Below are 27,946 nucleotides of genomic sequence, written 5' to 3'. Positions count from 1 at the left end.
CACTTGTTTCACCTTCTAGGGTTCAAGTATTTCGAATCTGAATATATTTACGCGACAATCACGATAATATTATATTCTCTTTCTCAAAGTTCTGTAGCATATCCCTACTGATCAGCTAACAGGCTACTTAATATTATTATTATCACTGCTTCATAATGTTTCTTCATTCGCCATGTCTAAATATGTACACGCGATAAGTCGATTCTACATACCTACACTGAATATACACGTGATACAGAAGGCGGACACACGCAGTGTCACAAACCATATATCGCGTTATGCCTATGTGGAAAAGTTAACAAATCTCAACAGACTTGCTTTTACTTTTCATCTCCCTTTATTGATTTATCCCGGTTAGCTACGGCGTAACGATGTATGGGTCAGTTGTAGAACAACGTGGGGGCAGGTCATTTTGTTTGAAACAGGGCTTAAGATCTCTCCAGGGAGAACCGTACAGGCACCGGTGGGCCGATCTGTCGGCCTGCGGAACCCGTCTGCATAGGCCACAGATGACGATAGCTTTCTCGTTCTACCGCGACTAAGCTAAATACTTGCTTCTGGCTTGGGTAGGGCGCTCTTCACGTTTTAGACGAACTGCCACACACACAAATCTATGTTCGACGTGTGGGCATTACTACCTAATACATGATGAGGAAGGTCACAACTCAGCCAGGTACCGCGCGTAGCCAGCGCCGCTACCGTACCTCACTCGTTGCATTCTACTACTATGAAAGTACAATATGTCGTGGAAGTACCACAACAGCGTGTTGAGCGGACCGTCAATAATGGCGCGGGCTTGCTACGTCCCACGAGGTGGTACGGGCGGAAGGGAACCTTTATACCTGCGGCTGAACCTCTTTCAGGAAACCGCCTACCCGGTGTGTCCGACGCTAGCTGTGAACTAGGACAGGTTACGCTGAAGTACGCTCATGGGTCATAATTATGAAAGCATTCAATAGTACAATTTTTAGAGTGGGATAGTTTGAAGAAGGATAAAACTGTGACGACCAACAAACGCTTTGAAGTTCCCAAGTAATGAGCGCTTGTTACGTGAATCGTGTCGTTGAGGTAGCGCGTCCCGTCGACCAAAGCAGAAACAGATTTGTCATGAGTAAACCTTGTACCTTCAGTGAGCCCCATGCATGAATTCCTTTTTAGCAGCTGTACATTTTGCAGCAAGAGGGTTAAGCCGTTGTTACGCTAAATGTTAGGCTGAATCACTAAACTGAAGAAATTGCTTCTTTCAAGTGCCACATATTAACCGTTTGTAAGTAAATTTGAATAGGAAATAGCTCATTTAACGTCAGATTTAATGACTGAAGTAAGTTCCCATCAAAAGGATATTAGACAGTATTTTAGTTAAATAAATACAAGATGTTAGAGCTTATCTTGGATCAATAAACGATTGTATTAAATTTATAAACAATACGAATGACGGTACACTGCCTAAATAATGAAAGGTATGCTGCAAATAGTGATTCATAATTTCTGCGTGACAATATTTTGTGTTGTTTGAAAATTGATTTTGCCTCAGCGTTGATTACCAAGTAAATTAAATTGAACTGACGCAATATTGATGATTGATTATGCCTACTTTTTTCTATGCGCAACACATAAGGGCGTCAAATATTTTCGAAAATGTTCTAAGATCGTCAGCATTCGCTTTACATCGGGAAGCGTCTGCTAAATGCGCGGATCCGTTGATCAGTTGCTGATGGGTGCATTCGTACATCCAAATGCAACCATGTTATCTTGACCAATAGTCAGTGCAAGTCAAGAAAATCTTGAATCTTCCTGCTTCATGTTGTGGCGGATCAGAGTGTGCTAACTATGCACGAGACTAGTTCAGCTTCGGTTGACATGACACTCTTCACTTTAAGAAGAAGCGATTATTTTTTTTTGTTTATGTTGAAAAATTACCGTGTCTGCACATCGCTCGCGTATCGAGGTCCATGGATAGCGGCACAAGCGCTTCAGTCGTTCACTCTAGCGAGTGAAGTTTCGTGTCGAAATAGCCTTCTATCGCAAAACAAGGCAAGAGTCAACGCCAGACGCTTAAATACAACTATACTCGAGCTACGAGTGGTAAACACCTAAAACGTCAGGCCATTACGATTAATACAGGGACTGGTAGTGCGGTCGCCGCTGAGGCTATCATTTTACGCTAGTAACCCGCTGGTCAAAGGGACTAGGTAGCAACCATTCATTGAGAAGCACTCCTTGCAAGATGAGTTTGTCAGGAGAGCGGCTAGACAAACAGAGCAATATCCAGTTGATGATTTAGGATTGGAACCTAATTACAGATAGTCATACAACCAATTAAGGCAGTGCGTTTTACAGATCTGCCTCGTTTTCGGCAATTATTATAACTGCTAGCGTAAATAATTACTTTTCTACGGCGTCAGAAGGAACACTTTAAAAAATCATGGCATTATTTTAGTGTACTGTGTACTTTATATCATACAAAATAGATTCTGACAAGCCACTGACAATTTAGCTTTAAGAGGGGTTGTTGCTTTGGGTAGGTTTCAAAGGGAAAAGGTAATTGTTTCTTTCCGGCAGTGTTACTAGCGGAAACACCAAATTGGTCAGGTACATTTTCATCAAGTGGTCGAGGTTAACCTTTTCTACTAAATGCGTTATCATACCTCTCGATAAAACAATAGCATTTGCAATAATGTTCTCCATGACTGTAGCCTATTTCCCACTTTTGCTATGCTTCGTTCGTAGTGAACGGGAAATCTAATTTCAGGTAGACTTTTTTTTATGTCTAATGTCATCATTTACGTCACGAAATCATCTTGGAACCTGGCCTATTGACCCGGTCTTCCGCCAGCAGCTGTTCTTAGCAGTCACAGCTATATACGAACGTAACGAACAACAAGGGATTCATTTCGATGCTAAGTTCGTTATATACTATCATAGTGGTCGACCAGCGGCTGTTACAATAGTCCACTACTGTCAGAACCTATAGTTGCCGCTGCCGCCTCGTGCTAAAAATAATCCCGGAAGTCGTAAAGCTGTAGTATTTGGACAGGCCCAATAGTTTGCAATGGCTGTCACTGTGACAACCCTGGCCAGGATAACGGGCAGCGCAGCTCTGTCGCGCGTCTTTGCCGATAGGGCCGATAGATGCTACGTTCTACTCCGACTAGTTTCTCTCGTATTGTTGTTATCATTACTACGATGTTACGCGCCTTAAGATTCGTGCCGCTGTTACTATGGCCGCCGGTGCAGCCGCCACTCCCGGCATGAAAGTCATCCTGGCCTGGGCAGCGCATTTCATTCGGCGCAGGACTTCGCGATTCTGTTGCCTTGATTCTTCTGCGTATGGATACTAGTTGACCCTTTTTTTTCGTCCATGACTCGTCTGTGTTTTATCTATTACTACCATCTACTTGACCTATTGCCGTACAATGCAGGCAAGCAAAACTGTGCGACAGTGATGAGCAGGAGCGACTGGGTATGAACGCGCAATCCATGCTTCGACTAGGTATAGGTGGGATTTCGGTCGCAAGATGTAGAGCATAGAAGGTGAGTTGTGCGCTCCGATTTTCCATCTGAGTCTGAAACAGTGGAACATAATGCGAAACCGCCGGTGCAAGCAATACGATCGGCAAAACAACAAAAGCGCGTCGGATATAGTACTCAGTCGCAGAGTTCGAGCGGCAAGCAAATGTGTAGACAAATTAAAACCAAGCAAAGCGATACATTGACGCACGCACGCACGCACGCACGCCCCCCGCCTCGTTTTAGGCTCGCTCATAGTGTAGACAGAACGCTCACCGTCGACTGATGCCTCAGTTTCTGTTCATGCACTCTACTTCGAGATACGACCGGAAGCGTGCTCGTGAAGCCAGCAAGAACACTACAAAATAACAGCATCCAAATTGATTAAAAGGAAACTGATTTTCATTAGAGACTATTGACTTTAGTTGGTTGGTTACTGTATTCGGGAGGAAACGGAGCGAGGCCGAAAAGGATAAGGAAGATGGTGAAGAGGCCAAATTACGACTGTTTTGTTTGTATCTATGTTTTCAGCCTGCCTGACCGAGCCTGGCTTGACAGCAGTCGCCTATTTCGCCAGAAGTGACAAATATAGAGAGCGGAACAAACGCGTTCAGCGTGGGACGATTAACGGATGGGTAAGCCTATATTTAGTTGTATGAATTAAACAAAATAATAAAGAAGCCTTTTTTAGTTTGTTGACGGTTTTCTATTCAATGTCGGCTCATTTTAATTCTTTAGAACTAAATCTAATTCATTTTTTGGCAGTAAGTCAAACGGAAAGTGAAGCATGTGAGACTGATTGTCGCTTTTCCTTGTGTCCCGTAGATAATGTTACTGTAGTGCAGTGTTTCATTTCCATTAATCCAGTAATAACAGCAACCGTTACGGTGACCTATCCTGACTAAAATATTCTATAATTTTAATTTAAGGTAGTCACAAAAATGTCTAAATGCTGCGCGACGAAACGTAAACCAATTTGTAGGGGCACGCCATATGCGAACTAGCTAATTTTACCAAAAGACTATTTACCGGAAGCTTCCAGTCAATTTATCGTTGTTATATGTGTTGTATGTAAAAATAACTAGTAACTAGAGGAGACAATTATTTTGTTAAGACAATTTTTAGAGACAATTCATTAACTTAGGCAAGATGGCCTAACAACATCGAAGCCTATAACTATGCCGGAGTGCGAGATTTTCTTCAACCACTATAAGTATTAATTTTAAGCGTCACCCAAACACATTCCGCATCGTTATGAATAATGTGATAAGCAGTTTTCAAAAAAATCATCTCCCATTTAGGACTAGTTTCGATTATGTTTATAGAAATGAAACCTTAAGTTAAAATTAGAAGTTACCTCAGTGGCCTATCTTATCTAGCGTGCATAAAGAAGCAGCCGAAAACAACGGCACCAGCTTTGTTTTTCATTTGCGTCGCATTCACCTGAACTAAATGCATCTCTAGGCTCTGCTGTTAGCGCGATAACCAGCCGGACCGAATCATTTAGTGTTTTAATTTACAGGGTCATTTGTAAAAAAAAAAATAAATACAGAGGAATTACAGAGCCTTTGTGCGGCGAAGCTTTGAACGAGGGGCGCTGTTTTATCCAGTTCAGTAGTTCACGTTTTGACTATACCCACAGGCTCACGTGAAATGAGGCGATTGCACGCTCCGTGCATTTATTCGAAACACAAAACAGACTATTAGAAGTAGAGTCCCATATATGACTATTGGCCATGTAGTAGCGACGGTTTTTCGTTTCGTTCCGACATGAAACCGTCGGCTTCCCTCTGCCTGAACGACACATTTCTGTGCAAAGTCTGAAACGGCTAATTAATATATAGACAATGAAAAATATTGCTATTAACCAATACAATGATCGTTTCAGAAAATTCATTGATCTGTGCCGCGCTTCGAATCACGTAACCGTTAAGATGATCTAATTTATCCATACGGTGTACACCGTGAAACTATTGTTAGAACTATCCCTTCCTTAAGATTTACGAAGTACCACTCCTGTATTAGGTCTTTTTCTCTAGCAAAGGCTCATTTCTCAGATAAGAGTCGTTCGGCAGCCCACAGGATCAGGCCTTCGATATGAGACGTCCCACTCTTCACCCCACTTTCGGAAAGACCAAGGAAGAGGCCAATACACGAGCACAAAACCGACGTCTAATAAAGCTTACCTTGACTTTGACAGAAGGCGACGAAAGATACGAAAGAATTGTGGTCGCTAGGATACGAAAGGTCCTACAGCTGTCACTTCTCGTTTCTGGTCACGCACTTCGTCGATTGAAATGTCCTCAAGCCAATTCGCGGCAGCTGGTAGCAATTGCATATGTCGTAGGGCTAACTATTGCTGTGAATAACACGTGTTACATCCCTACAATCACAAGATCGTGTCCTATATTTTCGATCCCTTCTTCTCATTTCCGCCTGACACAACTCACCTTAGTACAAAAGCTAGTATTCGTTTGATGAGGCGACCCCTTGTTCTGGAGATTTTCACAGCGCGCACACACCAATAGTAAAGTACGTACTATAGCTTTAGTCGAATACTAAGTTACTCCACAATAAACAGTACGACCTCATCGTATGCGTTAGTACACAAGTAAACAGTAACATCAGTAGTGCCTTACCGCCGGCCTAGATGTCGCTCCACGTCCGGCGAGTCCACGCTATTCTATCGATTGCTGTCCAAGATCCAGCGTTCATCCGATCGAGGCGCTGCACGTTCAATCAGATTTCTGATCCGCAGGGGCTTCTTGCCTTCTTTATTACACATTCTAACGAACTGACATAGCGATGTCTGACGGCCACGCGGAAGCGGTCTAGCAGCAAAGACCTGCGGTGTTGCATGGCACAAACCGCGAGCAGGCAGGCAGGCCGGCAGGCACCAAGCCGGCCAAGCAGACGCAGAGCCGCGATCGCTCTACCATCGAAGAGGAGACCGGACATGAAAGCCGATGAAGGTGATGGTCATGTGATGACGACTTTCTTTCCCCAGGAGAACTAGTTAGTGACCCTTTTTCTCTCTCTTCTTTGAGTTGTTGTAGTGGTCGTGGTTCTGACGGTAATGTCGGCGGGTCGTTCGCTTGGCCGCCTAGAGTGGCGAGCATGTCGGACAAGCCATTCAACAGCTGCTGCTTGCTAACGTTTACTGGCCTGATAGCTGCACTGTTCTGAACAACCGCAGCGATCCTGCCAAGGCACCCTGGCCGGTCCGTTTGCCCCGACTCTGCCCTCTTGTACGATACTGACTATACGCCTTGCCCATACAGCAAACGGCTTACTGGCACAGCAGCACAATTTCACACGTGGGAAGAAAGGGCTATCCTACAGAGCACGTTGCTTCAGTGAGTCCGATGTGGCTAGTAATGAGTTTAGCCGGCTAAAAAACTGGCGCTGGCCATGCGACCGCTAGCTACCCTGGACGCTTACTTCTTTTCCTGCTTTCTCTCTGGAAGAAGTCAATATTACAGCATAACAATAATAGCTATTCTGTCGGATAGCTGCAACATCTCTGCATAAGGGTCTTTGCCCGATGGCGCGCAAGTGCCTCGTGAAGACATTGCGCCACGCAGTGCGGTTTGTCGTGCAGAGTTGACGCAGCCCATAGACACATATTGGGTTCCTCAGATAGCAGGGTTACAAAAATGACGACTACGACGTTGAAGACTTCTCAGCGGAACAGAAAAAGAAAAAGTGATCCTGTGACGGCGTCTCGTAGCCAAGCAGCGACTGGCGGTATGTTGTTTTACAGTGGGCTTGAGCTGGCTGCGCAGGCTGTGCTTGCCACCATAGATTTTAGCCACTTATCGCCTTACGGAAGAGATGCAGAGAGCGACTCACAAAGAGAAAGAGAGCCTGCGCCGCCAACTGCGAGCACATTTGCTTCTCCGCAAGCAGAAAGAATGCTTAAAAAAGAACGCTTTGTTCTTTCCGAAGCAAAGAAACGTTACAAAGGAGGAAGCGCACGATCTTGCCTGAGACGACTCCTGTTTCGACTAGCAGATAGACTCCTTTTCGTCTTGTATCATCGTTCAGCATGCACTAGTTCGAGCTCTGATAGCTTTCCAAACTGGTCTCGGCGTAGCCCAGCTGAAATGTTCAATCGTATTGATGGCGGGCGCGGGCTCGATAACGGCTGAATACACAAAACCAATAGGTTGGCGACAAATGTGGTTGAGGTATAGACTGCCTCCACAACACACTGAAGGCAGAAGAAGACATCGAAAAGTATAGATTCTGCCTACGTACCAAAGGTAGAAGCAAACGTTAGCTCTTCAACGCGTCTCGTACTGCCCGTGCTATTATACATTATAATCATAACACAACAATGAGCTAAAGCGGCACAGAGTGCTGGACCCCAAAGCACCACGTGACTAATATTATATAAACAATAGGGCCTTTTAAAAATGGAGAGCAATATCATTTTCGATGTTCGAGCATTTCACGAATTGTCACATTAACATTATTTTTACTTTATACTTTTTGCTTTTACAATTATATTGTGTCAGTTTGCGTTTCTCGCTTTCATGTCGTCAGTGTGCGAGCTCTATGTAGAAAAACTTTTTTTTAAGGACAAGAAGAAAAAAACGAAAAGTAACGATGGCAAGAAACGCTTTTACCTAAGAATAAAAGTAAAGAGCTTCTTCGCCGAAACAACGCCGGCAAGGACCAACAATGCCGATAGATGCGTAATTTACATACAACCTAAATACATATAGATGTGTACGATTACAACGAAAAAGACATTCATAGATTACACTGTCTATACTTGATATTATGCACAATGGTACGGAACAAAGGCTGTCCGTCTTGGATCATCATTCAACAGACCGAACGTTCTTCTTGACAGGGTAATAGCGTAGTAGAGAACCAGTAGAACTACATGACATGTACGTTAATGAAGTCTTGATGATTAGCACAGAACAAAACCGTCTCTGCGCGTCGCCTTTTTAGCTGGAGTGCGTCCGAAGGGCATGGGCCTTTTATCGTAGCACTGCTGTGTCGCTAACAACAGCCACCCCGTCGGTATAAAACATACGAGTGCAGGCGTGCTACGTGCTATTGCATAAGGTAGATAAGGACAATAGTCGAATAAACGATTGCCTGTGAAGAAACACTTTCCGCCGCTGTTGTTTCTGCTATCAGTTGCTAGACAAATGTGCGAAGGTCTTCGAAAGAAAATAGAATAGCTTTACAATGACAAAAGGCGTTAAACCCATCTGTGAGGGGCAAATGCCAAATTCGCACATAAATTCTGAAGGTAAGCGACATCACTATAGGCAACACTGAGACGTGCCCACGAAAGCTGCAATGTAGATGAGTAGTGACTGCAATGACAAATCTAAAGGGGAGAACCTGTATTAGACTCTCTACGTATCTGTATGCGTACGTGTGGCTAAAAGGCTTAACTATCGAATATGCGCGCGAATGGAAGAAACGGAGTCGTTTTTGTCATTAAAATGTTTTATGATAACTAAAATTCATAGGATTAAATGTCTTCTCGGTTTTAGGTATCTGTTTTATAAAAGAGGATTCAGCGAATACGCATCTATTATTTGCTAATAAATAGAGGTGCTCGTTTTAAACTGAATGAGGCTAAAATCTGTGGTGGGCTACTGATAACTGTGATATTAATGCTGAATATCCTTGCAAAAGCTCAAGTCTATTATTGTCAATATCTTCATAATGGTATTATTTAACGCAGTATTATTAGTAGCAATGACGAACAAAATGAATGAAGGTATCAATATAGACTTTCTTGTGAACCATTCACTTAGGGCATTGGAGAAACGGTGCACGTAGGCTAAAAAAGCAAATCAAACAAAATTTGGACGCGTTTTACCGCCCTTTGTCTAGATAATCCTGCATGTCCTGAACAACTGCGTGTCACTTTTTTCGCAACTATCAAACAGGTTAAGAACCAGTCCAGGTGCGCATGAACGACCTTTTTGAGAATAGAACTTTGAAGAGCATAAAAAGGTATTCTTTTCTATTGAATTTAACTGTTTAGGGTTTAGTTTATTTAATTTAACAGGCGTTGAAGATTATTGTATTATAAGAATCAGGGAATACTTTGCCTATAGCCACAAGTACCTGTCTTCATTGAGGCATTCAATTTTGCCTAGTGCAAACAAATCGTAAGAGAATATCAGCTCTAAAACTTTGAATCAATAGGACCGCGCACTGTTCACGAGAACTGACGTACTGCTGCGCGTTTGTTTTACTATTGATTTATGTGATTCATAGGTTCTCCTCGAAAACTGCGGCTACGACCGACTAATACAAGAGAACGAAGTGTTTCTGTAACCACACAGACTGATCAACTGATTACAACAAACAACCTTAGTTTAACTGTAATGAGTAACTTATTGCAGAGACCCAGACTTCTGCAGCTTCATGTTAAAGGGCTTTGTCCTCGTTCTACCGTAGCAGACGACACACTGACACCCCGCGAGTCGACCGTTTATTATTATCCCTTACATCTTTCATCATTCGCTTTGTAATTCTCACTGTGGTTTGCTGACTTTCCTATAATTTACCTGTAAATGATGAAGATAAGGTTTCCCGTGGCTGATGAGGGTTTCTCTGATGCATTGCTTCATATCGCAGAATCGCCATGGCTGAACCCTATTGGTTCGATATACCTTTTGCTGAACAAGTGTGACGGATCATTTGCTAGGACTATGCTTACCGTACAGTGAGAAGGATCTTGCATGAAGCATGACGAACATGCTTGTCAACTAGATCGACAAATGTCTGATAAAATGATAATTCTCTTTAATAAGCACATCATTTAATCAGAGGTTATATAGGAGATGTAGAATTTACATTTAATTGAAGCTGGCATCATTGAATTTTCGTTTGATCGTTTAGTACGCAGTAGAAGCTTTTTTTTTTGTGTAAAGAATGTTCTTGTATGTTTTGTGACGAGATCGCAACACACTGAACTCCTGTTTATTTCCGAAGATGAAACAGCGGGCCGCTATTACTTTCATGGAACGAGTTAATTTCTGTGAACTGATAACACCAAAAACATTCGTGCAAAAGGGGGTGTACCCAAATGATTTATCTAGTTACGTAAACGCAGTTCATGTAGTAGATGCTACAAAAAGCCTTATTTATAAAATTTGATTGCGTGTGATATTACCGAACACTTCGATAACAAAGTTTGTATGATGAAAGGCGGATTAGCTTCATAAACCTGGTGCCCATTTCAACTTCGATTGTTCAAAGTACTTCATGTGTTTAACTGTGATTAATATAAATATCGGGATAATATAATTCTACTATCATTTTCGATGAACTTTAGGCCAATTAGGACCGACTCAGTTTTTAAGTAAATAAATCAGTGTAGTTGTTACACGTTGCAATGATCTATATTATGATATTTGAATTTGTTTCGCTTTCGTGCAATTGAGCCTCATTAGTCTGTTTTAGTGAAGCAACTTCTATTTTTGATATTACTACTATATATATATATATTGATAATACGGCTGTCAATGAAAAGCGCCTTTGACCCAACTTACGGCCATTCGTTTACTTTTCTGCGTTGATGCATTGTTATTACAGTGCGCCAATAATTTGAACGTGTTCGAATAGTTATTGTAGTAACTTACCTTTACTGCTGAATCATTCTAATTTATGTACTTCACGACGATGATTTGCTCGTCCTATAACTTCCTAGCAGTTGCTTTATTACATTGAATCAATTACCCTGCGTTCCTCTTACAGTTGACTAATCACAATGCTAGCTTTGATCCGTTACCCTATCGGGAATATTGCATCCTGTCGAGGTAAAACCAAGTTTAATGTTCAAAGTTCCAAACAAATTTTACACCTCTCGAAAAGCCAAGGAAGCTTATCTACAAAAATATACGAATATGCGTTCGTAAAATTCTCGGAAGTGTTTTACGGAACTGCCATTTCACGCAATGCTACAGTGCGAAAAAAATTAGGAATATGATTTTGGGTCTATTATATCGAACTCGAGAGGTCCAAACAGGGAATGTTGCAATGTCCTCAGAGCTAGCATCAAAAAAACTGACCGAATAATTAATTCGTTTTCAAAACAGTTGGAAAAAAGACCCATTTAGACTTTTTAGCATAAAACCTATTTGGATTTAACGTACGTGCTTGCAATGACGACAATATTGCTAACGAGAGGGTTTTTTTTTTTAAAATTTTAATCTATATTATAATATTACTCTGCCACCTCTGAACGAATATTGAGGTGATAGAAAGGTAGAATATTTTTTAAGTCTTTCTTATTGCTAGCAATTACTAGAAGCTTAAGTTTATATACTCCCGGATATAGGCAACGCAAAATACAGAATAATTCATTTTGTATGATTTCAATATTTTAAAAATGTCTAAAAACCGTAGTGCATTATATATCACTAGCTTCTGCCGCCTTCCTGCGGTAGCTACCTAGCAGTAGTCGATTTCGATCAGCAGGATGCTCGGACGGAGTTCCCATTTCAATATTGGAATGATATCATTGGATTTCTACAGAAGTTGATGTGCCATTTTCATATAACAGATTATTTTTCTCCATTGTTTGTAGGCTATCTTCTGTATATTTTCACAGAAGCGGAAGTGCGTTCGGGTCACTGCGACGATGGTTTTGCTCTATGGACTTTTCGTGCAGAAGAAATTTTTTTCGTTGAAGGTAATTACCCAACGCACAAATGCAATTGAATTATTGACGTTACTCTGAAAATCGTTAGGATATTGCAGCTTTCCACGGAACTTCTTGTTGGTCAGTTTGAGATTTCATATTCTTAACTATAGGAAACTTAATCACTGGCCATGAATCTATCTGCTTGAAAGTTAATAAGAAGCACGAAACAGCAGACTGCTTTAACTATTGACGATCTAGAATGGGAAATTTTGTTCGACACTGCCAAAGGCGGTTCCAATCGAAATATGAAGCAATGGAATTATTCTCACTGAAATAGTATAGTGTTCTTTAAGGCCTTTTTTTGTGCAGGAATAGATCACTCGTATTTGAACGCTTTCCATACACCGACATTTTATATTGAAATAAAACATAGTTGTCCTCATAAAAGTAGCGGAAAGATCTACCTACTTCCTTCCCATACCGTTATCCAGACACAAATGTCAACGAGTGCAAACCACAGTCCTATGACTTAAAAACACACATATATTTTATTTACACAGGGTAAATGTTCTTCTCGTTATCTAGCTTTGGCGCTATACGTCCTCACTCGAACTTCGTTATAGTCGTTTCTCAAACTCTTCCATGGATAAAACACATACACAAGAAATCAAAAGCCACGAAAAGGGCTATCGGCAATTGATAACACGAATTACATTGTTGATTTTGTTATAGAAAGGTAACCTAAATATCGTATGAGAAAAAAAAATTGCCATTCAAATAAAACCCAACGTTTTCTCCACCGTGAAACTGGGATTTTATGGGCTTTACACTTTGCGTCGTATATGAGCACTAGCACTTGAATCATTGTCGTTCCAAACGATAAGTGAAAGTTCCTGAGGGCTCCAACTATATATATATATATATATATATATATATATATATATATATCTCAATCTCCATCTTTGAGCCTGAGTAATCAGAGATCAGTTTAGGATGCATCTCGTAGCTAGGAAACTACTCTAACAACTTTGCTACAGATTGTGTACATGCTTACGAACATGCTCGCTATTGCTCCCCTATCATCGATCCGTGATAGTTATCGTAGCTAATACTTAAACAGTTGAGGTTCATCTGTCACTGATAGCTTTTCTCAGTTTGTTTATTGCTAACGTTTCAAACTGACGGCAATTGGCGAGAGTCTAGGAATGACCTAGACTAATATATGATACCCCCCCCCCTCCCACCTTCTCCCCCCGCCACAGGCAAAGCTTATGCTATGATGACTAGATCACACAAGTACTTTTTCTAAAAACAACTAAAAACAAAAGCAAATGTTTGTATGTAGCACATAAACATACACTAGATTACTGATTGTATGTATCATTTAGTAGGTTTAAGTACAAAAACAACTATAAATATACTTTACGTACAATATCTTCACAGCGGTTGAGGGCATACTCATTCAGAAGATTTCGCCAAGATTTGTCCCTGCCTAAAACGACTGCACACAGCGAAGCACAGGGAAACGTTATACAAGGCTTCAGACCATCCTCAACATAGTCGTGCATATTCTCGCTCACAATGTTACATCTAGTTTCCACGACTTACCTCGTACAACTACAAATAATACAAATATCGTTACTACTTGTACACTTGCTTGATGTTAGAGTTCGTACAAGCTCTAAACGTGAATTCACTCAAGCCATAGTTGCACAACGTGTGCGTGAAAAATCCGTTCACCGATCAATGCTGGCCTGAGGCACTTTTCCAACGTAATGCAACTTTTTCTTCTCTTATCACCATCGTATTGGCTTCCTGTCTCACATCTTTTGTCTTGGCTGAGTGATATGTTAATCCTTTAAACGTTCGCTAACCTTGCGGCTCTCTGGTTTGTCTCTCGGTGCTCTTCCGTTTTTTATCCGTCAACTAGCTCGTGTTCGCGCAACCTAGGTGGTCGGTCGGTCGGTCGGTCAGTGGGTGAGAACTGGGACACTTTCCGTGGGAACTTTCTGTTTACAAGGGAAAAGAAATCGTCCTATCGATTTTTCAATTGCCTTGTGGTCGCTTTGTCGAGCGGTACGTACCTCATGACCCGATTCCTGTTTTGTGTATATACATGCTCATGTGTATGACTGTATACTCTCATTCTTCAGTTGCCACAGAGACGCTGCTGTTGTGGCAGAATGACTGATGATACGCAAAGGTATTAGTTTCGTTATTATTTGGCTTGTTCATTTAATGGATTGATAATGACCATGACCACTAGTGCTAGTATTGAGTTGTTCTTGTTGTTTTCTTTCTCCCGACTGGTGAGTTCTCCACGTCGTCCTAATCATCTTGCTTTTTCAGCTTATGCTGGTTTTGCCGCTTGCTTCGATACGCCCGTCGATAGAAATTGAGGAATAGGACTAGAAAGAACAGTGATTCTGTCAGGATAAGCAGGCTATGTTGAAGCGGGTAGCCACATTCGACAAACAATGGCGCCAACGAGTGGATTGATATCGCGCAGAACTGTCCAATTTGCACAATCGTCAGGTACGGCTTCACTCGGGGCAGCCATCGAAAATGAAACAGCGACAGCAAATAATAACTGTACATGAGAACGTGCACGCAGCTGTTGATGCAAATGCAGAACATCGCCTGTCCGTCAAAGCCGTACGTCAGTCCGTACCAGCCGTTGAACACGACGAGTACGTGATGTACGACGTGCAAAAAACTCACATGGCCAAATTTTTTACGCAGCACAAAAAACAGAGTATCGAGGAAATCGGCAATCCGGACGAGCAAATAGTACCAGCTAAGTGAAGCTAGTTGGCGTTTATCGTCGGATAAGTCTCTGGAGACACCCTGGCACCAAAGGTTGTAACCGCCGCCTAAGTAGGTCATTCGAAGGAAGCAAAAAGCGAAAACCATGTTGAGTAGAACTTGACTCGCGTTTGCGGCCGCTATCCAGTATCGAATATCGTATGCTTTTCGATGCTCCATCCAGCGAGGCCCGACCACGGTAACGATTAAAACGTAGCCAGCTAACAGTAGGGTAACGCCGAGCGGGTCTCCTACCAAGGGCCAGCCCTCAGTTCGGGGATCCCGTAGGAGCATGGCTCCCGATCCTGCACGGTGGCTCTACTCTGGGTGCCCGTGCTGCGGCGATTGTTACTGCTGCCTCAGCATCTATCGCAAATTCCGTTGAACTGAACTGAACTGCTGAGGTGAGTTCGGTGGAGACGGCTATTTGCGTACCTATTGTCCTTCATATCGCTTTTATCATGTTGGTACAGGCGTCCGGTACAGTTCTGTCTTGTTTAGTTTGAAAATAATCACAGCTCACAATCACAGTCAACTGAGCGTATTAGATCATACTGGGGAATGGGGTATCCACACGCGAGCGTTGTTTCGCCCAGTTTCTTGTCCTGTCCGTCGTAGCCGACGGCAGGCCCGGCTTGTGTTATGCTCACTTACCCTTTCCTAGTCGGTGCAGCAGAAAAGTCCTCGCGCCAATGTCGACAAATCAGAAAGGGAGGGTACGAGCATTTAGAGTAGGCAGCCTGGAGACGGTAGCGGCGCGGATATCAACGCCCGATCAAAGACACCTCTTCGCACCGGGTGGCTATGCGATGAAGATCAGATTCACGCACACTCCGTCCATCATACACAAAGTGATTTCGAAAAGTGGTGGACCATTCTGCTGCTTTGGAACGGAGCAATGGGAACTAGCTGATGAAAGAGAAAATAACTGATCAAAAAGAATCTATCAAGCAAAAATCATATTCTGAGAGTGAACCGGACGAATGTTTATTAGACAGACGACATAAAATAAACGTTCGCTTTTTAAACGTGCTACTTGTGTTCGACCAGCTACCGATGCCTATGCTATCGTTTGCTTGGCATTGCACGATGAACATAAAGCATACGCAGATATGTAAAAAAGCAACTAGCCTATATTGGGCCTGTAAGACAAGTGTCTAATGAAATCACTCGTTGAATGAGTAGGTAGCAGTATAATCCTCAACATATCAGCGGAGAATTCGACCATTTAAAATTACCATAGTACAAGCCATAAGATATATTCATTTTGGAAGCTGTCAGAAATCGGTGTTGTTAGGGGGTTGGCTTTATAAGACACTTACAAGGAACGCCGTACGGATTTGACGTATCGGGTGCAAAACGTTCACGCCAGAACAAGCTATTAACAGTGTTGGTTCCTTATCTAGGCCGATTAATTAGAACAATGGTAGCGACTGCGATACAAATCACTATAAATCTCGTTTGATTAACTAGCGTATCGATAAACAAAATTGGTATCTTAGTAGAAGTAGAAAGGGTCGTGTTTTTGAATAACAGACACAACCGCAACGATAAGCGTCAGCAAGAGTCCTTGCGTCACATGACTAGCTTACTGAACTAATGCTTTTAATGAAGTCGATCGTGATAAGTAGCTAACCCTAGGTAAAGGTAGCGGAAACAAAAGTCATCCTAACGAGTAGTAATCTAGGAAATTAAGCAGATTCTAATGAAAGCTGCGGCAGATGAAAATCGTATCTACAGCAATGAAAAAATTTGAAAAAATTCTAACGTCAACAATCCCTCTACCATATTAAAAACAATTAGGAACTAAGAGGAATAATTCGTGTCAACAGATCCTTTATTGAGGGTGCGAATTTTCCGTTGGGTTTTTATGTCGGTAGATACCGAACTGCAAGTGTGCGTTAGTTTTTTTGCCTTTTTGAAGAAAAAATTATATGAATACTCATTTATAGCCAAATATTTGTCGTTACCCTAATATTATGTCCCTACGCTATGACCACAAACATATACTACCGATAAAAGGCGTATCAAACTTTTCAAACTCACCAATAAAGCTCAGATAAACTCACCTTCATATCTAATTCTGCTCATTATCGGGTATTTTAAAGTACGTAGTAGAAGCTTTGATTCACCCCGTCGAGTAGCTGAAATGCTCGATCTGAACGTTGATCTGTAGTCAGCTGTTTAGATCAAATGTCCGCAAATAGAATTACCACAAGCGCGCGTGCTGTCGTTTGTATAAAACAAATCATCAATGGTTTCATTAGGTTGGACATAAAGGCAATGTATCACTCGAAATCCGTCTCGAAGTTTACTATAGAGGTGATCATTCAATTCAGTTAGTAGTTCATCAGACTCTTCTAGTAGACATCAGAACGTAGCCAAACGATCTAGATTACTCGGTTTCACAGGATAGTATAAGCAAAGACGCAGTAGTAATACCTATTTTATGACTATGCCTCAATGTACTACCGAAGGCTGTGGTGTTTGTGAACACGGGAAGTGTACACAGGCCCCGCTGTTTAGGACTTCTAGTCTTTCAAAATACGACCCCCTATACCTTAAGCAGTTCTAATCATTGTCAAGCATACTTGAATTTGAGTTACTTAATATGTTTGGTTATCACAAAAAGCCCTAATAATGGTGCCTTCCGTTTGCGTATTTTTCATTATAACTATGGTATCTGCCATATTGTTGGTAAGTATTACACAACTCTTGTGTGTATGCATCTGATGAATAAGTCTAATCCAATAAATACAAAGTCACTGGCTTTATCCTTTTTTTTACAGATATTTCTCAGAAATTCAATGCATAATAAGCCATTTTCCAATACAACCTAATCTGGTTCTAGCCAGCAGAATTTGTTTGTCATACTGATTGGAATTTTAACATGTATGAAAGAGAAATCGAAATCTAAATGTAAAAACTCGTATATTTTATTGGTGCTCTACTGTACATAGTACATTACAGATGTTATGCCAATTTTCTACAGGCGAAGTTAAATAAGTCATAAACTTATATTATTTTATAAAATGAATAAATATAAGCGATAATAAATTATAGCAAGTAAATACTAGCATCAATAAATATAGTAGTAACGAATGTAGTCTAATACAAAGAGACAAAATCACTGCGTTGTTTTCCATATGGACAACACGAGTGATCCGATACTTTGTACAATACAAAGATTCCTTCGTGTAACGTACGGAATTCAAGAAGTCATCATAATTTCAAGTTAACGTAGCCTATCTTATTCTATGTATTTATAGATTCAGTTGAATTCGTTTTGTGTGACATATGGCCGCCTATTGCTTGATGGAATTTCTGAGAACCACATGTCCGATTTTCATCTTGAACTCCATACGTCAGAACGCATTCTCAGTTCGTGCTCTGGCCCGCCTACGTAACGTTACATCAATCGGCGCTGCCCATATGCTCTATCGTATATCTTCTTTTTACGCTATACGTATATTGCGTCGACTGCCAATTACACAGCTAAACTATATAGCAAAAAATTTAATCAACAGTTCATATGCTACAAGTTACCTATGGCATAACTATGTTTAACATTATTATGCAGAGCATATACTGATAAAGCATTACTGCCTTTTGTAGTCTAAAATAGGTTGACGGAATTCCACAAGAATTCTCTCGAATGCTGAAAACGAGCTTGATTTGTTCCGGTGCGACGACTGCTGACGCGAACATTGACCGCTGCATAGGGGCTCACACGCAGCCGCATTCTGCCACAACCATATCCTTCAAGACACGAACTTCGAAACCAGACCTATCCCCCAGAGAGACAATCACTTGCAGGTTTTCATATTTCGTAGGACGACAAGCTGGGGGCTCGGGAAGCTGTAAATGACAGAATAATGAAGCACACATTCTATGTATAATTCAGCTAAATCAAACGATCCGGCTGTCCTTAAATTAATTAGCTGGCAGAAAAATGCATGTTTCTAGTAGAATGCCTGTCTCGCTAACTTTTATATGAAAAAGAGATGTTTCAGTCAGAAAAACCATAGCCGTACCTCTTTAGGCGCTGCTTTGTCGTCCTTAAAAATGTCATTGATCAGACCACGCAAGAAGGCATTGTTATTCTTGCATTGGATAGTCGTACACATGCCCTTGCACATTCCCATATTAAATGTATCAGGGATTGTTACATAATTTGGCGAAGAGCTGAGTTCGTCAAAACTGACGATAAAGTCCTTGCGCTCACATCGGTTTCTGACCCGCGTGTCTCTACGAATGGCCTGTTTTGCCAAAGGCCACGTAATTACCCTGGAGAGGACCGAGGCAAATTTTGGCAGTTTAGTCGACGGAGGGGGATCTTGATCAGTGGCTTTTTCCTTTGCTGCGTCAATTGAGCGACTAAAACGCCCCCCAGTGGGCGACATGAGTTGGGCCCAGACTGTGCAGGTCTCATTTACGTTAGATAGCAAGAAAATCTCGTTGACTTGCACGCCACATCGAGAAAGTTGTTCAGTATCGAGGCGAATCTCGGCACTTCGATGTAACTCAGCATGGTCGAGTTTCGCTACAAGTGACGTATTTACCAAGCGATTGTGTAGAGTAATTGACGATCCGTTCAAGCTCGCCTTAAACGATTTGCAGGGAATCGCATTTATACTTGATGAGTCAAGTTGAAACACGAGGTGAGCAGCACTGTGAGGAGCGTAAGCACTTACGTTGTAAGTAAGTTTCAGGTAATTTCCTTTCTCTGGAAAAAAAATTGAAACAAAAAAAAATTCTCATTTATCTGCGTTTATCTATGTTCGACAATAATGAGCAGTAGATCGCAAATATATTTTCTCTTATAACGGACCATTTCAGGTTTTCCGTTTGATCTGATGCATAGCAGAGATCGGACGTCCATACAATACCAAAGAGAAACACGTAACTGCTCTTTGTCAAATGATATTTCTTCATACCTGCTTTGAAGCTGGTTGGCATTGATGCAGCAACTTTGCCAAGCTTACATTTGGCCACCATGCCCGTATGGTAAATGTCAAGAAGGAGGTTTGGCACTGCAACGTCGTGGACCCGCGCTGCGGTCGAGATGCACGCAAGCATAAACAAGCCAAGTATCTGTCCAGTCGCCATTTTTTCGGAAAACTTTACTGCTAAGAACGCTGGTTGATCTAAGGTCGCTAGAAACTTGAGCGATATACGACAGAATATCTTTGACGCCGTCTTATATGTCTTTTACGAGTGAGGACCAAATCAATAAAATGACCCTCGCCTCAAATGACCCGTTGATGTAACTCAATAAGACCGCACATGGATCTATCTCCCATGTTGTATCAGCCACTTCGCACTTCGTCGTACAAATTTCTCATTAATATCATTCAATTTCCTTAATGTTAAGATAGGATTCGTTACCTCATTGGCCCCACATGTGTTCATTAAGGGGCTCATGTGAATTAATTGTATTAGATTAATTTCAATAGCTGTAATCACTGTCCACTAAAGTGCGTCTCCTAGAATTTCCGCAAGCAATCAAATTATAGTACAAAAATAACAATGTATATATATATATAGGAAAAAAATTACGTCACGCCAGTTGAATATACAGTACAACTGCCACCAATCAGGATATATCCAAGTGTAATGCGACGTTCTTTTCTCGTACCTCACTCTCGTCTCCCGACATTTATCCTTTAGGTAATCCCTATCCTCGTTTTCGGTTTCTTTTCGCATTCATCTTCAGTAAGTGTCAATATGAGCTTTCATAGAGGGTGTTAGGGCAATGATAATAATATTTAAAAAAAATAATAATATTTTTACTTTCTATTCGAAATAAACAACGCCTACTTCTACTTTCAAGTATTATTACGTTATTAACTTGATTGTTAATTGTGTTATTAATTGTACTTTTAGCTCCCCTTCAGATTTGGTTGATATCAAGTACAATTAACGGTTTTAAAGTATACATAAGATACATATAGGAATATCCATAAGATTGAAGCACATTGAACGTTCATGAGCACCAGGGGTTAACTTGAGGATAGGCTGTCAACTTGATTAACCCATAAATCTGGGTAAATAAACTCTTCCTGAAATCCCGCGTAAATGCCTGTAGTCCGTGTTGTTAATGCGACTCATTTGAAACGTCGAGTAGATATACGAGCTAAAAGAAAAGCAGAATTTATAGAGATCATAGTATCAATCGTCGATGCCTGTCCCTTGCCTCCTCCGAGTAAAGCGAGCGGTAATTGTAAGTAAGATGCTTCTAAACTTGAAAATAAACCCCGACATCTTTTCAGTTAATTTCAATTCTTACTAAAAATCTTTATCATGGCTTTACCGAAAAGAACGCGAGGATGTTCGAAAGGGCACGTCTACAGTTAAACGACATGTTACATATTTCGTTGTACAACATTGCTTTTAAGCCAAATTAATAGTATGTAGTACGATCTAATAACGGTGCCTGGTTAGATTTGCCTGAAAGCCCTCACTTGTTCGACCTCGCTCTTGTATACTCCTTGAAGGTTTACCGTAGAGATTCCACAATAAATCCACTAGATATGCTATGCTTATCGGTTCCAGCACATAAGGCGCGGCCTACAACCTAGTGTCAATACAACGCCGCAATGTTATGGAGAACAATTTACCAATGTGAAGACTTCCATAAGGCTAGTAAATATTGTTAACACTAAATTAACACATATAATTTGCGCAACACACCGCCATATGACTAACAAGAATATTTAGATTCCAATATGCCTTAAGAAAACACCGATAAAGCTACAAAAACAAATAGAACGGCCAGATGAAGACAAAGCTTTCTACTCTCTTTGGAAAAGCAATGTAGTTATGTGCCTCTTTAAAATCACGTCAACGGTAACTCGTGGCTCAGACGGGGAGATTAATTAGGATAGTCGACGTGTGGTAGGCAGTAAATGGACAAGAGATTAGCGAAAATCTAACAAAAGCTTGTATTTATTCGGACATTAGATTTGACGCTGCATTTAATTGCTGTAACGGGCCCATAACATCCCAAACCAGCGAAGAGTAAAAACAAAAAGCGAAGAGAAGTTAGACGGACCACTCAGGTAGTTTTACGGAAATTCGAATGTGTCTGTGAATTCCCATTATGTGTGAATTACTCTCTATGAGAAAAAAATGTTTTAAGGGGGACAATTTTCAGACAGACTGCGAGCAGGTCAAATTAATCGCGGTAGGTGGCCAATTGCTAGAAAGGCGCCTCCTGTAACGAGCGCTAAGCCTTGACACTGTCTGCCTATGCGGTGAACCACCAAAGGCGCGCTTTGCGGGGGGGCGAAGAAGTACCTGTTCAACTGTTGACTAAAGAATACAGCTGTTCAAGCGTATTTAAATGTTTTTTTTAGAAATCTGCACGATAGCTCTCGCAAATAAGACTTCTGTCAATTGGAGATCATTTTAGAATGTGTTTAATCAGTTATATTTGAATGTTGTCTCCAATAATGTTTCTTCCCAAAACTCCGCGAAAAACAAATGGGATTTTGTAAATTGACGGTAGTATATCTAGCATTCAGCTCAGTGGTCAAAAACGACTTCAGCGTTTATGATATTGCTCTCATTGTTTTATCTGAGGTCTCATATCTGATTATTCAAATTGATCGCATAATTGAAACGCACGTTTATAGATATCCCTTACCAGCTAGTATAATCACAGCATACCATTTTTTAGGTTTATGATTGCGTTTATGATGCTGCCTACATTTTCATGTACGTCATACGGGGACGTGCTAGATACTCAGCCAGTTTAAGTATTTTTTTGTAAATATTGGTTGTTTCAAAAAGATCTGTATGAATCTAAAGATTTATTAACATTCCCATTATAATATTTGTGAGTATAAGCAAGACGCTCTGCACCATTATCTCGGTTCATGTTTCTCCACTTCTAGTGACTTCTTAAATATAATATTCTAAATGAAATCAATATGAGAAGTGCCGTAGCTTTACACGCAAGTATTTGAACTCATGCGCAGACCCTTAAAGATGTGCGGCCGCCCACGTCACTGTTGCTGTAAAGCAAAGATCATCTCATCATTCTTCAGCGAGCTGCTAAAATAATTCAGCGATAGATATTTAATTCCGTCTTGTTTTCGTATATACTGTACGATTTGCTCTGTAGTGCAGTATCATCGATCATTTCTAATCCCACATTTCAAGATGTCAAAGGTACGTTCCATGACGTTCATAAAAAAACATTTGTTCATTGAAAAGTAAGTCACTATTCTGAAGCACTGACTTGTGGAGGTTCCTTTATAAAGTATGCTACATCGTAACATACCCAGCACGATAGGATCGCGGCAGTATTTTTTGTCAGTTATTAAAAATCTAACTCTACGAGACTGGTCAATTGGTCAAGTTTTGTGCCGGTGACCTGTTCTTGATTGCTTACAGTCGATATTCAAGATGTTAATTTAAGTATTTTTTTTTTTTATTTAAGAGTCGTAACCTTTGAAATGGAGCTTTTTAAGATTCATTTCAAACTGATATTCTAAATATTAGTACCGATCTTTAATACAGCTATGTAAGAAGTTCAATTCACATTGAGCCTATTTTCGCTTTTCTGTTGATTAAACCGGCGAATCAGCTGTCTCAAGTCACGACGAGCCAACAAGTTTGTTTGATACTGTTACCCGATAGTGGTGCAGCGGTTCTATTTATTTGCGCCTAGTACTTTTCGTGGTTGTTACAGCAAACGTGCAACGACCAGTTCTAGTTTCTGAAGGAGTGTGTGATCGTAGTGAGACTTGAGAGGAAGTTGTAGAGAAATGCGTTTATTCATAGCTTTTTGCAAACCGGTCTACTAGCGGGCAATTAATCATCTGGCCGTAGACTATATCAGTGCAGTTTCGAGGAAGTTTTGCAAATTAACACAAACCTTTTTGGTTACTACTAGTCTACTCAACTGGAATTGCAGTGTAAAGTATCTCGAAATGTCGTGCAGTAGTGAGAAGATATCATTCGATATCGATCCGGTTTTGTGCGCGCCTCCGGATGGCGCCACTTTGGAAATTCTACTGGGACAAATTTTTATGTTATTTGAACGGCTACGCAAAAGTACGTTTTCAGCGCAATCTTGTGTAAAGTGCTCGTCAATGAAAGAGAACTTTCGCAAGTACAAATCGCTGACGCAACGTCGAATAGATGGCCTTGAATTGCAGTTGTCGGCTGCTAAAAAGAAGCTATCGCAGTCTACACAGTTGCAAGGACAGACCCAACCGCAGAAAAGAACTGCAGTTGAGATACTTGCCGAAGACTCTACGCTATTCGATACGCCGGAGAAGAAACCGATTAACAATGAAGAAGTGCCGGAAACCCAAGATAATTCCGCCATTGCGAAAAGCAACGAAATCCCACTAGTATTAAAGTACGATCGATCTCCTGGGGCTTCAGAGCAGCTTGAAGCTGGAAAACACAGTCCAGGTAAGAAACGGCTAGGCCAAGCCAAAATCCGTCTTCGTAGAGAGCCGTCGTGGGTCAAGACGGAGCTTCAGGCGCCAAAAACAAAACGAGGGAAGGCAACCAATGAGAACATCTTTAAGAACAACCAGTTAGAATTCAGTGAAGTCGGAACGGCAGACGGTGAAAATACAAGAACTGAAAATGTACAGCAACATAGAGATATCCAATCTAACACTTCACTAAAGGAGTCCGAGTGCGTAGAATGTCAGCGGTTTTTTAAAAATCTAGATCCCGGTTTGGTCCGCGTCATGAAGCGCTGTTCAAAGCATCGTTATAAATCTAAACAAGCCGTTGTCCCATCGGAAATGTGGCGTACAAAGATGCAAGATACCCTCGAATTAAAAGCTGCTGGGATCTGTGATGAGACTTTGCCGTGTGATCTCAATCCAAATAAATTCAAGAAGAAAGGATTTCTTTAGTTAGTTTATCTGATGTCTAAACGGGACCGTAATCAAAATATTTGTGTGTACAATTCGCAGGCGCTCAAATATTTATTAGGAGCATAAAATTCTTAGGTTGATAGGGTACAGGCGTTGAAATTGAATGCTCGATGTAACGTACGGGCTGAAGAAGTGGGAATGTTGTGGGATGGTGTAATGGAAAAGCTTTATAATCAGTAGGGTTACCGGGCAAGATCAATTTTTTGAAAAACTTTTTAATGAGTTACGATCACCGATTGTGGTGGTAAACGATGACAAATAAGTGCGATTTTATCAGCGTTTAACAAATAACACGTTGGTCGTATAATGCGTATCGTGCGCTGTCTGTTTAGAGGTATACAAATATAACAATACATATATACAGTGTATATTTGTAGGCAACCCGGAGTAAGGTTTGTAATGTTGTTGAATTTGATAGAAAAATAAATAACGCGTATTTATTTTTGTCGTCTTAGTATGTTTATTCCTTATACAAAACATAAATAGAATGTATGAAATTTCGGAGACCTAAAAATATTGTTTCGCTGAAATGTTATTAATAGATATATATATATATATATATATCAGATAAAAGATATATATGTATATATATATATATATATATATACATATGTATATATAATGAAACGAAATTTCTTGAATAAATAGCGGTAAAATAGCAGGCTTCAATAGGCATTTCCACTTGTCCGAAAGTGGGCCAGGTGTCCGTATCCAGATGTGCGTAGTCTATCTCAATTGTTTGGCGTATGTTCCAGGTACTACGAAGTGTAACATAGCCCAAGAAACGAAAAGGTAGTAGCTTGCATATAGTCAATATACAATTTCATCAAAATGAAAATGCGCCTCATAATCACATTTCAAAACCATTACACAAAATAGCGTAAGGGTCTCTAAGGGATATATCTGGAACTCCTTATTTATAGATATTATTTATATACATTCATCATTAAATCATTATATTGGAAAAGAAGTTTTCATCGCCCTATCTTGTAACATCATGTTTGTTATTATAAACAAGCTAAAAAGGAAAATAGCCTTCATTGTAAAAGACGCGGAACATGAATGTTTGATTGAGCGCTTTCGTGCTGATAACACAAAAGCGGGCAGCGATGAGTAATGTAGTGTTTTTTTAAAATGACTTTAACGTTTGACAAACTACGTAAACATGTTATAACTATCACGTTGCGCTACATATGTAGGGTATAAGTTATTTCATATAACCGTGTGTAGTTTGCAAATATAAAACGTATATGTCAAAGTACTTCTATGCCGTTCTCTAATGAGGAATTATGGATAAAGGTGATAATGATTGATTGTATGAACAACAAACTAGGAATAGAGTATCTTCTATATAACAGATAAAATTCAGCCAACAATTGAGGTTACGACGCATATTATGATATCGTATATAAGATGTGCCAAATACTTGTTTCGTTTCGATCTTTTTTTTGTGCGTTTAAATAAATAGTTAATAGCGGAGTGTCGACCTATAAACACTGCAGCAGTTGTGGTTGGCAATGATGGAATGTTACTGTATGGAGCAGCGTTTGTTTTTGGTAAAAAGTTACTATCAAAATAGAGAGTCGATACTCGGTAAATGTCCCTCAGAATACAGGCACCTTTCATTGACGAAGTTAGCTATTAGGCGAATTTGAAGAAATTAGCTAACTCGAGTATAAAGTAAGGAGCGAGAGGCTAATAGGAAGAATTGTCCAGACAAATGACAATATCGCTGCAGTAAGGAGTGTGCATGTCGATCATATATGACCTCCGCACGACGACGCGCTTAACAACTTGGATTATCTACGAGCACTTTACGACGTAATTTGATGCAAGAGGTGCATTTCCAACCCTGTAGGGTACAGTTTAGTGAGTAATAATTGTCAACGCCCTGAAACTCCTATTCGTAGAGTAATTGATACTGAATTATGCAGGATCGTGATTTAAAATTAAACAAAAATCCAGTCGTGCAAGCGACCCCAGGAAAAGCATTAATTGACCCTTCTTTCCGTATATAGTACAAGTAAATTCTCTAGGCTGCGCTGTAAAAATAAAAATGTACAGAAAGATTAAATTCCAAAGGCACTGAAATACTAACTTTTGACGTACTCTAAATATAGTAGATATATTGAGCCTTTGAAATACTAATAGATCCCATTTGTGGTAATTTCAGGTATACGAGTTTGAAGTGGAGATGACGTGTGAGGGCTGCTCCGGAGCAGTTAAACGAGTCTTAGGAAAGCTTGATGGCCAGGGCGTCACGAAAGTCGAGATTGACCTCCCAAATAAACGGGTATGGTAGTTCTAAAGCTTATGTGGGAAGTCTTTGCGCTCAGCTTCATATACATCGGGAGATTAGCTCATCTTACATAGATCATGCCACAGGAAGAATATTCCTTTCAGGCGCCGATAGAATATTCATATTCGGAACAGATCCCCAATAACAGGAAAAAAAGTTTTAAGGCAGGTTCTAGGTCGGGCGAGCCAGCATGGTGGACTTCACTTCTTTTTCTAAGCGGCTTTCGATCAGTCGTATCTAATTTGATGTCAAAGAATAATCAGATCTTATTATTACCGATAGACTACAAACGATAGACGCACACTAATACAGAAAATATGTTGTTCTTTTTGTAGGTATTCATCACGTCAACGTTAACTTCTGACCAGTTATTGGAGGTGATTAAGAAGACTGGAAAAAATTGCTCATATATAGGGGAAAAGCAATAAACCTGGATACAATGACGCAATGCGACGGAATTACACATTTATCCGTTACTTAAATTATGAAGATTACTGTTTCTCCTGATGCGTGGGGTAAACAAAGGAGAGCCTTGAAAGGCAACTTAGCTTTTTGATTGCCTTTTAGCAGCTCCCGTCTTGCCAAATGTCTCCCTATGAATGACTTTTCCAATTTTTACAATTCACCGTACGCGACCGCTAATGGTGAACAGAAAAAGAAAACATAATGATAGGATAATAGAACAAACCATATAGTTAAGTAATCATAATCATATTGTAATTTATTTTGTTTATAATAAATATGCACTTGCTGTTTCAATTCACATACAAAATATGGCGTTGACACGACTTT

At 40.5% G+C, this 27,946-nt stretch overlaps 4 protein-coding genes and 1 long non-coding RNA gene across 15 annotated transcripts in view; 2 read left to right on the top strand and 3 right to left on the bottom strand.

Moving 5' to 3' along the window:
- The window catches only part of LOC111250907 (tensin-2-like), a 29,252-nt gene extending 22,344 nt beyond the window's left edge, over positions 1 to 6,908 (bottom strand). Inside the window, exon 1 of one of the 2 annotated variants that reach the window (XM_022806864.2) lies at positions 6,150 to 6,908. The gene's annotated coding sequence lies outside the window, so the exon portion shown is untranslated. Of the gene's footprint in view, positions 1 to 5,696 lie in introns of both variants that reach the window. The other variant, XM_022806862.2, reaches the window with a different exon arrangement.
- The window catches only part of LOC147755459 (uncharacterized), a 35,515-nt gene extending 14,489 nt beyond the window's left edge, over positions 1 to 21,026 (top strand). For 2 of the 10 annotated variants that reach the window (XR_015327815.1, XR_015327816.1), the window contains 3 exons: positions 4,042 to 4,145; positions 12,086 to 12,190; positions 14,073 to 15,136. This is a non-coding gene — a long non-coding RNA (uncharacterized LOC147755459). Of the gene's footprint in view, positions 1 to 867; positions 1,268 to 2,948; positions 4,146 to 12,085; positions 12,191 to 14,072; positions 15,137 to 18,562; positions 18,666 to 19,567; positions 19,645 to 19,786 lie in introns of those variants that run through there. The other 8 variants (XR_015327812.1, XR_015327818.1, XR_015327814.1 and 5 more) reach the window with 8 other exon arrangements.
- LOC111250909 (very long chain fatty acid elongase AAEL008004-like) lies at positions 12,666 to 17,419 on the bottom strand. Its single transcript, XM_086989304.1, has 2 exons — positions 17,017 to 17,419; positions 12,666 to 15,856 (listed from the first exon to the last, which is right to left on the bottom strand). The coding sequence occupies exon 2, from the start codon at positions 15,239 to 15,241 to the stop codon at positions 14,471 to 14,473; it is 771 nt and encodes a 256-aa protein (XP_086845430.1). The 5' UTR covers positions 15,242 to 15,856; positions 17,017 to 17,419; the 3' UTR covers positions 12,666 to 14,470.
- On the bottom strand, positions 18,674 to 20,056 carry LOC111251233 (uncharacterized). Its single transcript, XM_022807627.2, has 3 exons — positions 19,885 to 20,056; positions 18,982 to 19,673; positions 18,674 to 18,805 (listed from the first exon to the last, which is right to left on the bottom strand). Exons 1-3 carry the CDS (start codon positions 20,054 to 20,056, stop codon positions 18,674 to 18,676), a joined length of 996 nt encoding a protein of 331 aa, XP_022663362.1.
- A 1,940-nt stretch (positions 21,027 to 22,966) lies between the features above and the next one.
- Atox1 (Antioxidant 1 copper chaperone) lies at positions 22,967 to 27,926 on the top strand. Its single transcript, XM_022807943.2, has 3 exons — positions 22,967 to 23,122; positions 27,029 to 27,148; positions 27,490 to 27,926. Exons 1-3 carry the CDS (start codon positions 23,114 to 23,116, stop codon positions 27,580 to 27,582), a joined length of 222 nt encoding a protein of 73 aa, XP_022663678.1. The 5' UTR covers positions 22,967 to 23,113; the 3' UTR covers positions 27,583 to 27,926.
- The last annotated feature ends 20 nt before the right edge of the window (positions 27,927 to 27,946 follow it).

Source organism: Varroa destructor, unplaced genomic scaffold (genome assembly GCF_002443255.2).
Source record: "Varroa destructor unplaced genomic scaffold, Vdes_3.0 BEIS01000005.1, whole genome shotgun sequence".
NCBI classification, from domain to species: Eukaryota; Metazoa; Arthropoda; class Arachnida; order Mesostigmata; family Varroidae; genus Varroa; species Varroa destructor.
This window is presented reverse-complemented; position numbering and strand designations above follow the sequence as displayed.

Excerpts from the sequence above, each read along its gene's own strand:
- LOC111250909 (XM_086989304.1), bottom strand. The coding sequence starts at position 15,241 with ATGCTCCTACGGGATCCCCGAACTGAGGGCTGGCCCTTGGTAGGAGAC.
- Atox1 (XM_022807943.2), top strand. Across the intron at positions 27,149-27,489 it reads TTGACCTCCCAAATAAACGG|GTATTCATCACGTCAACGTT; the intron begins GTATGGTAGTTC and ends TTCTTTTTGTAG.
- LOC111251233 (XM_022807627.2), bottom strand. The coding sequence starts at position 20,056 with ATGGCGACTGGACAGATACTTGGCTTGTTTATGCTTGCGTGCATCTCG. Across the intron at positions 19,674-19,884 it reads GCCAACCAGCTTCAAAGCAG|AGAAAGGAAATTACCTGAAA; the intron begins GTATGAAGAAAT and ends TTTTTTTTCCAG. Across the intron at positions 18,806-18,981 it reads ACAAAGCAGCGCCTAAAGAG|CTTCCCGAGCCCCCAGCTTG; the intron begins GTACGGCTATGG and ends TGTCATTTACAG.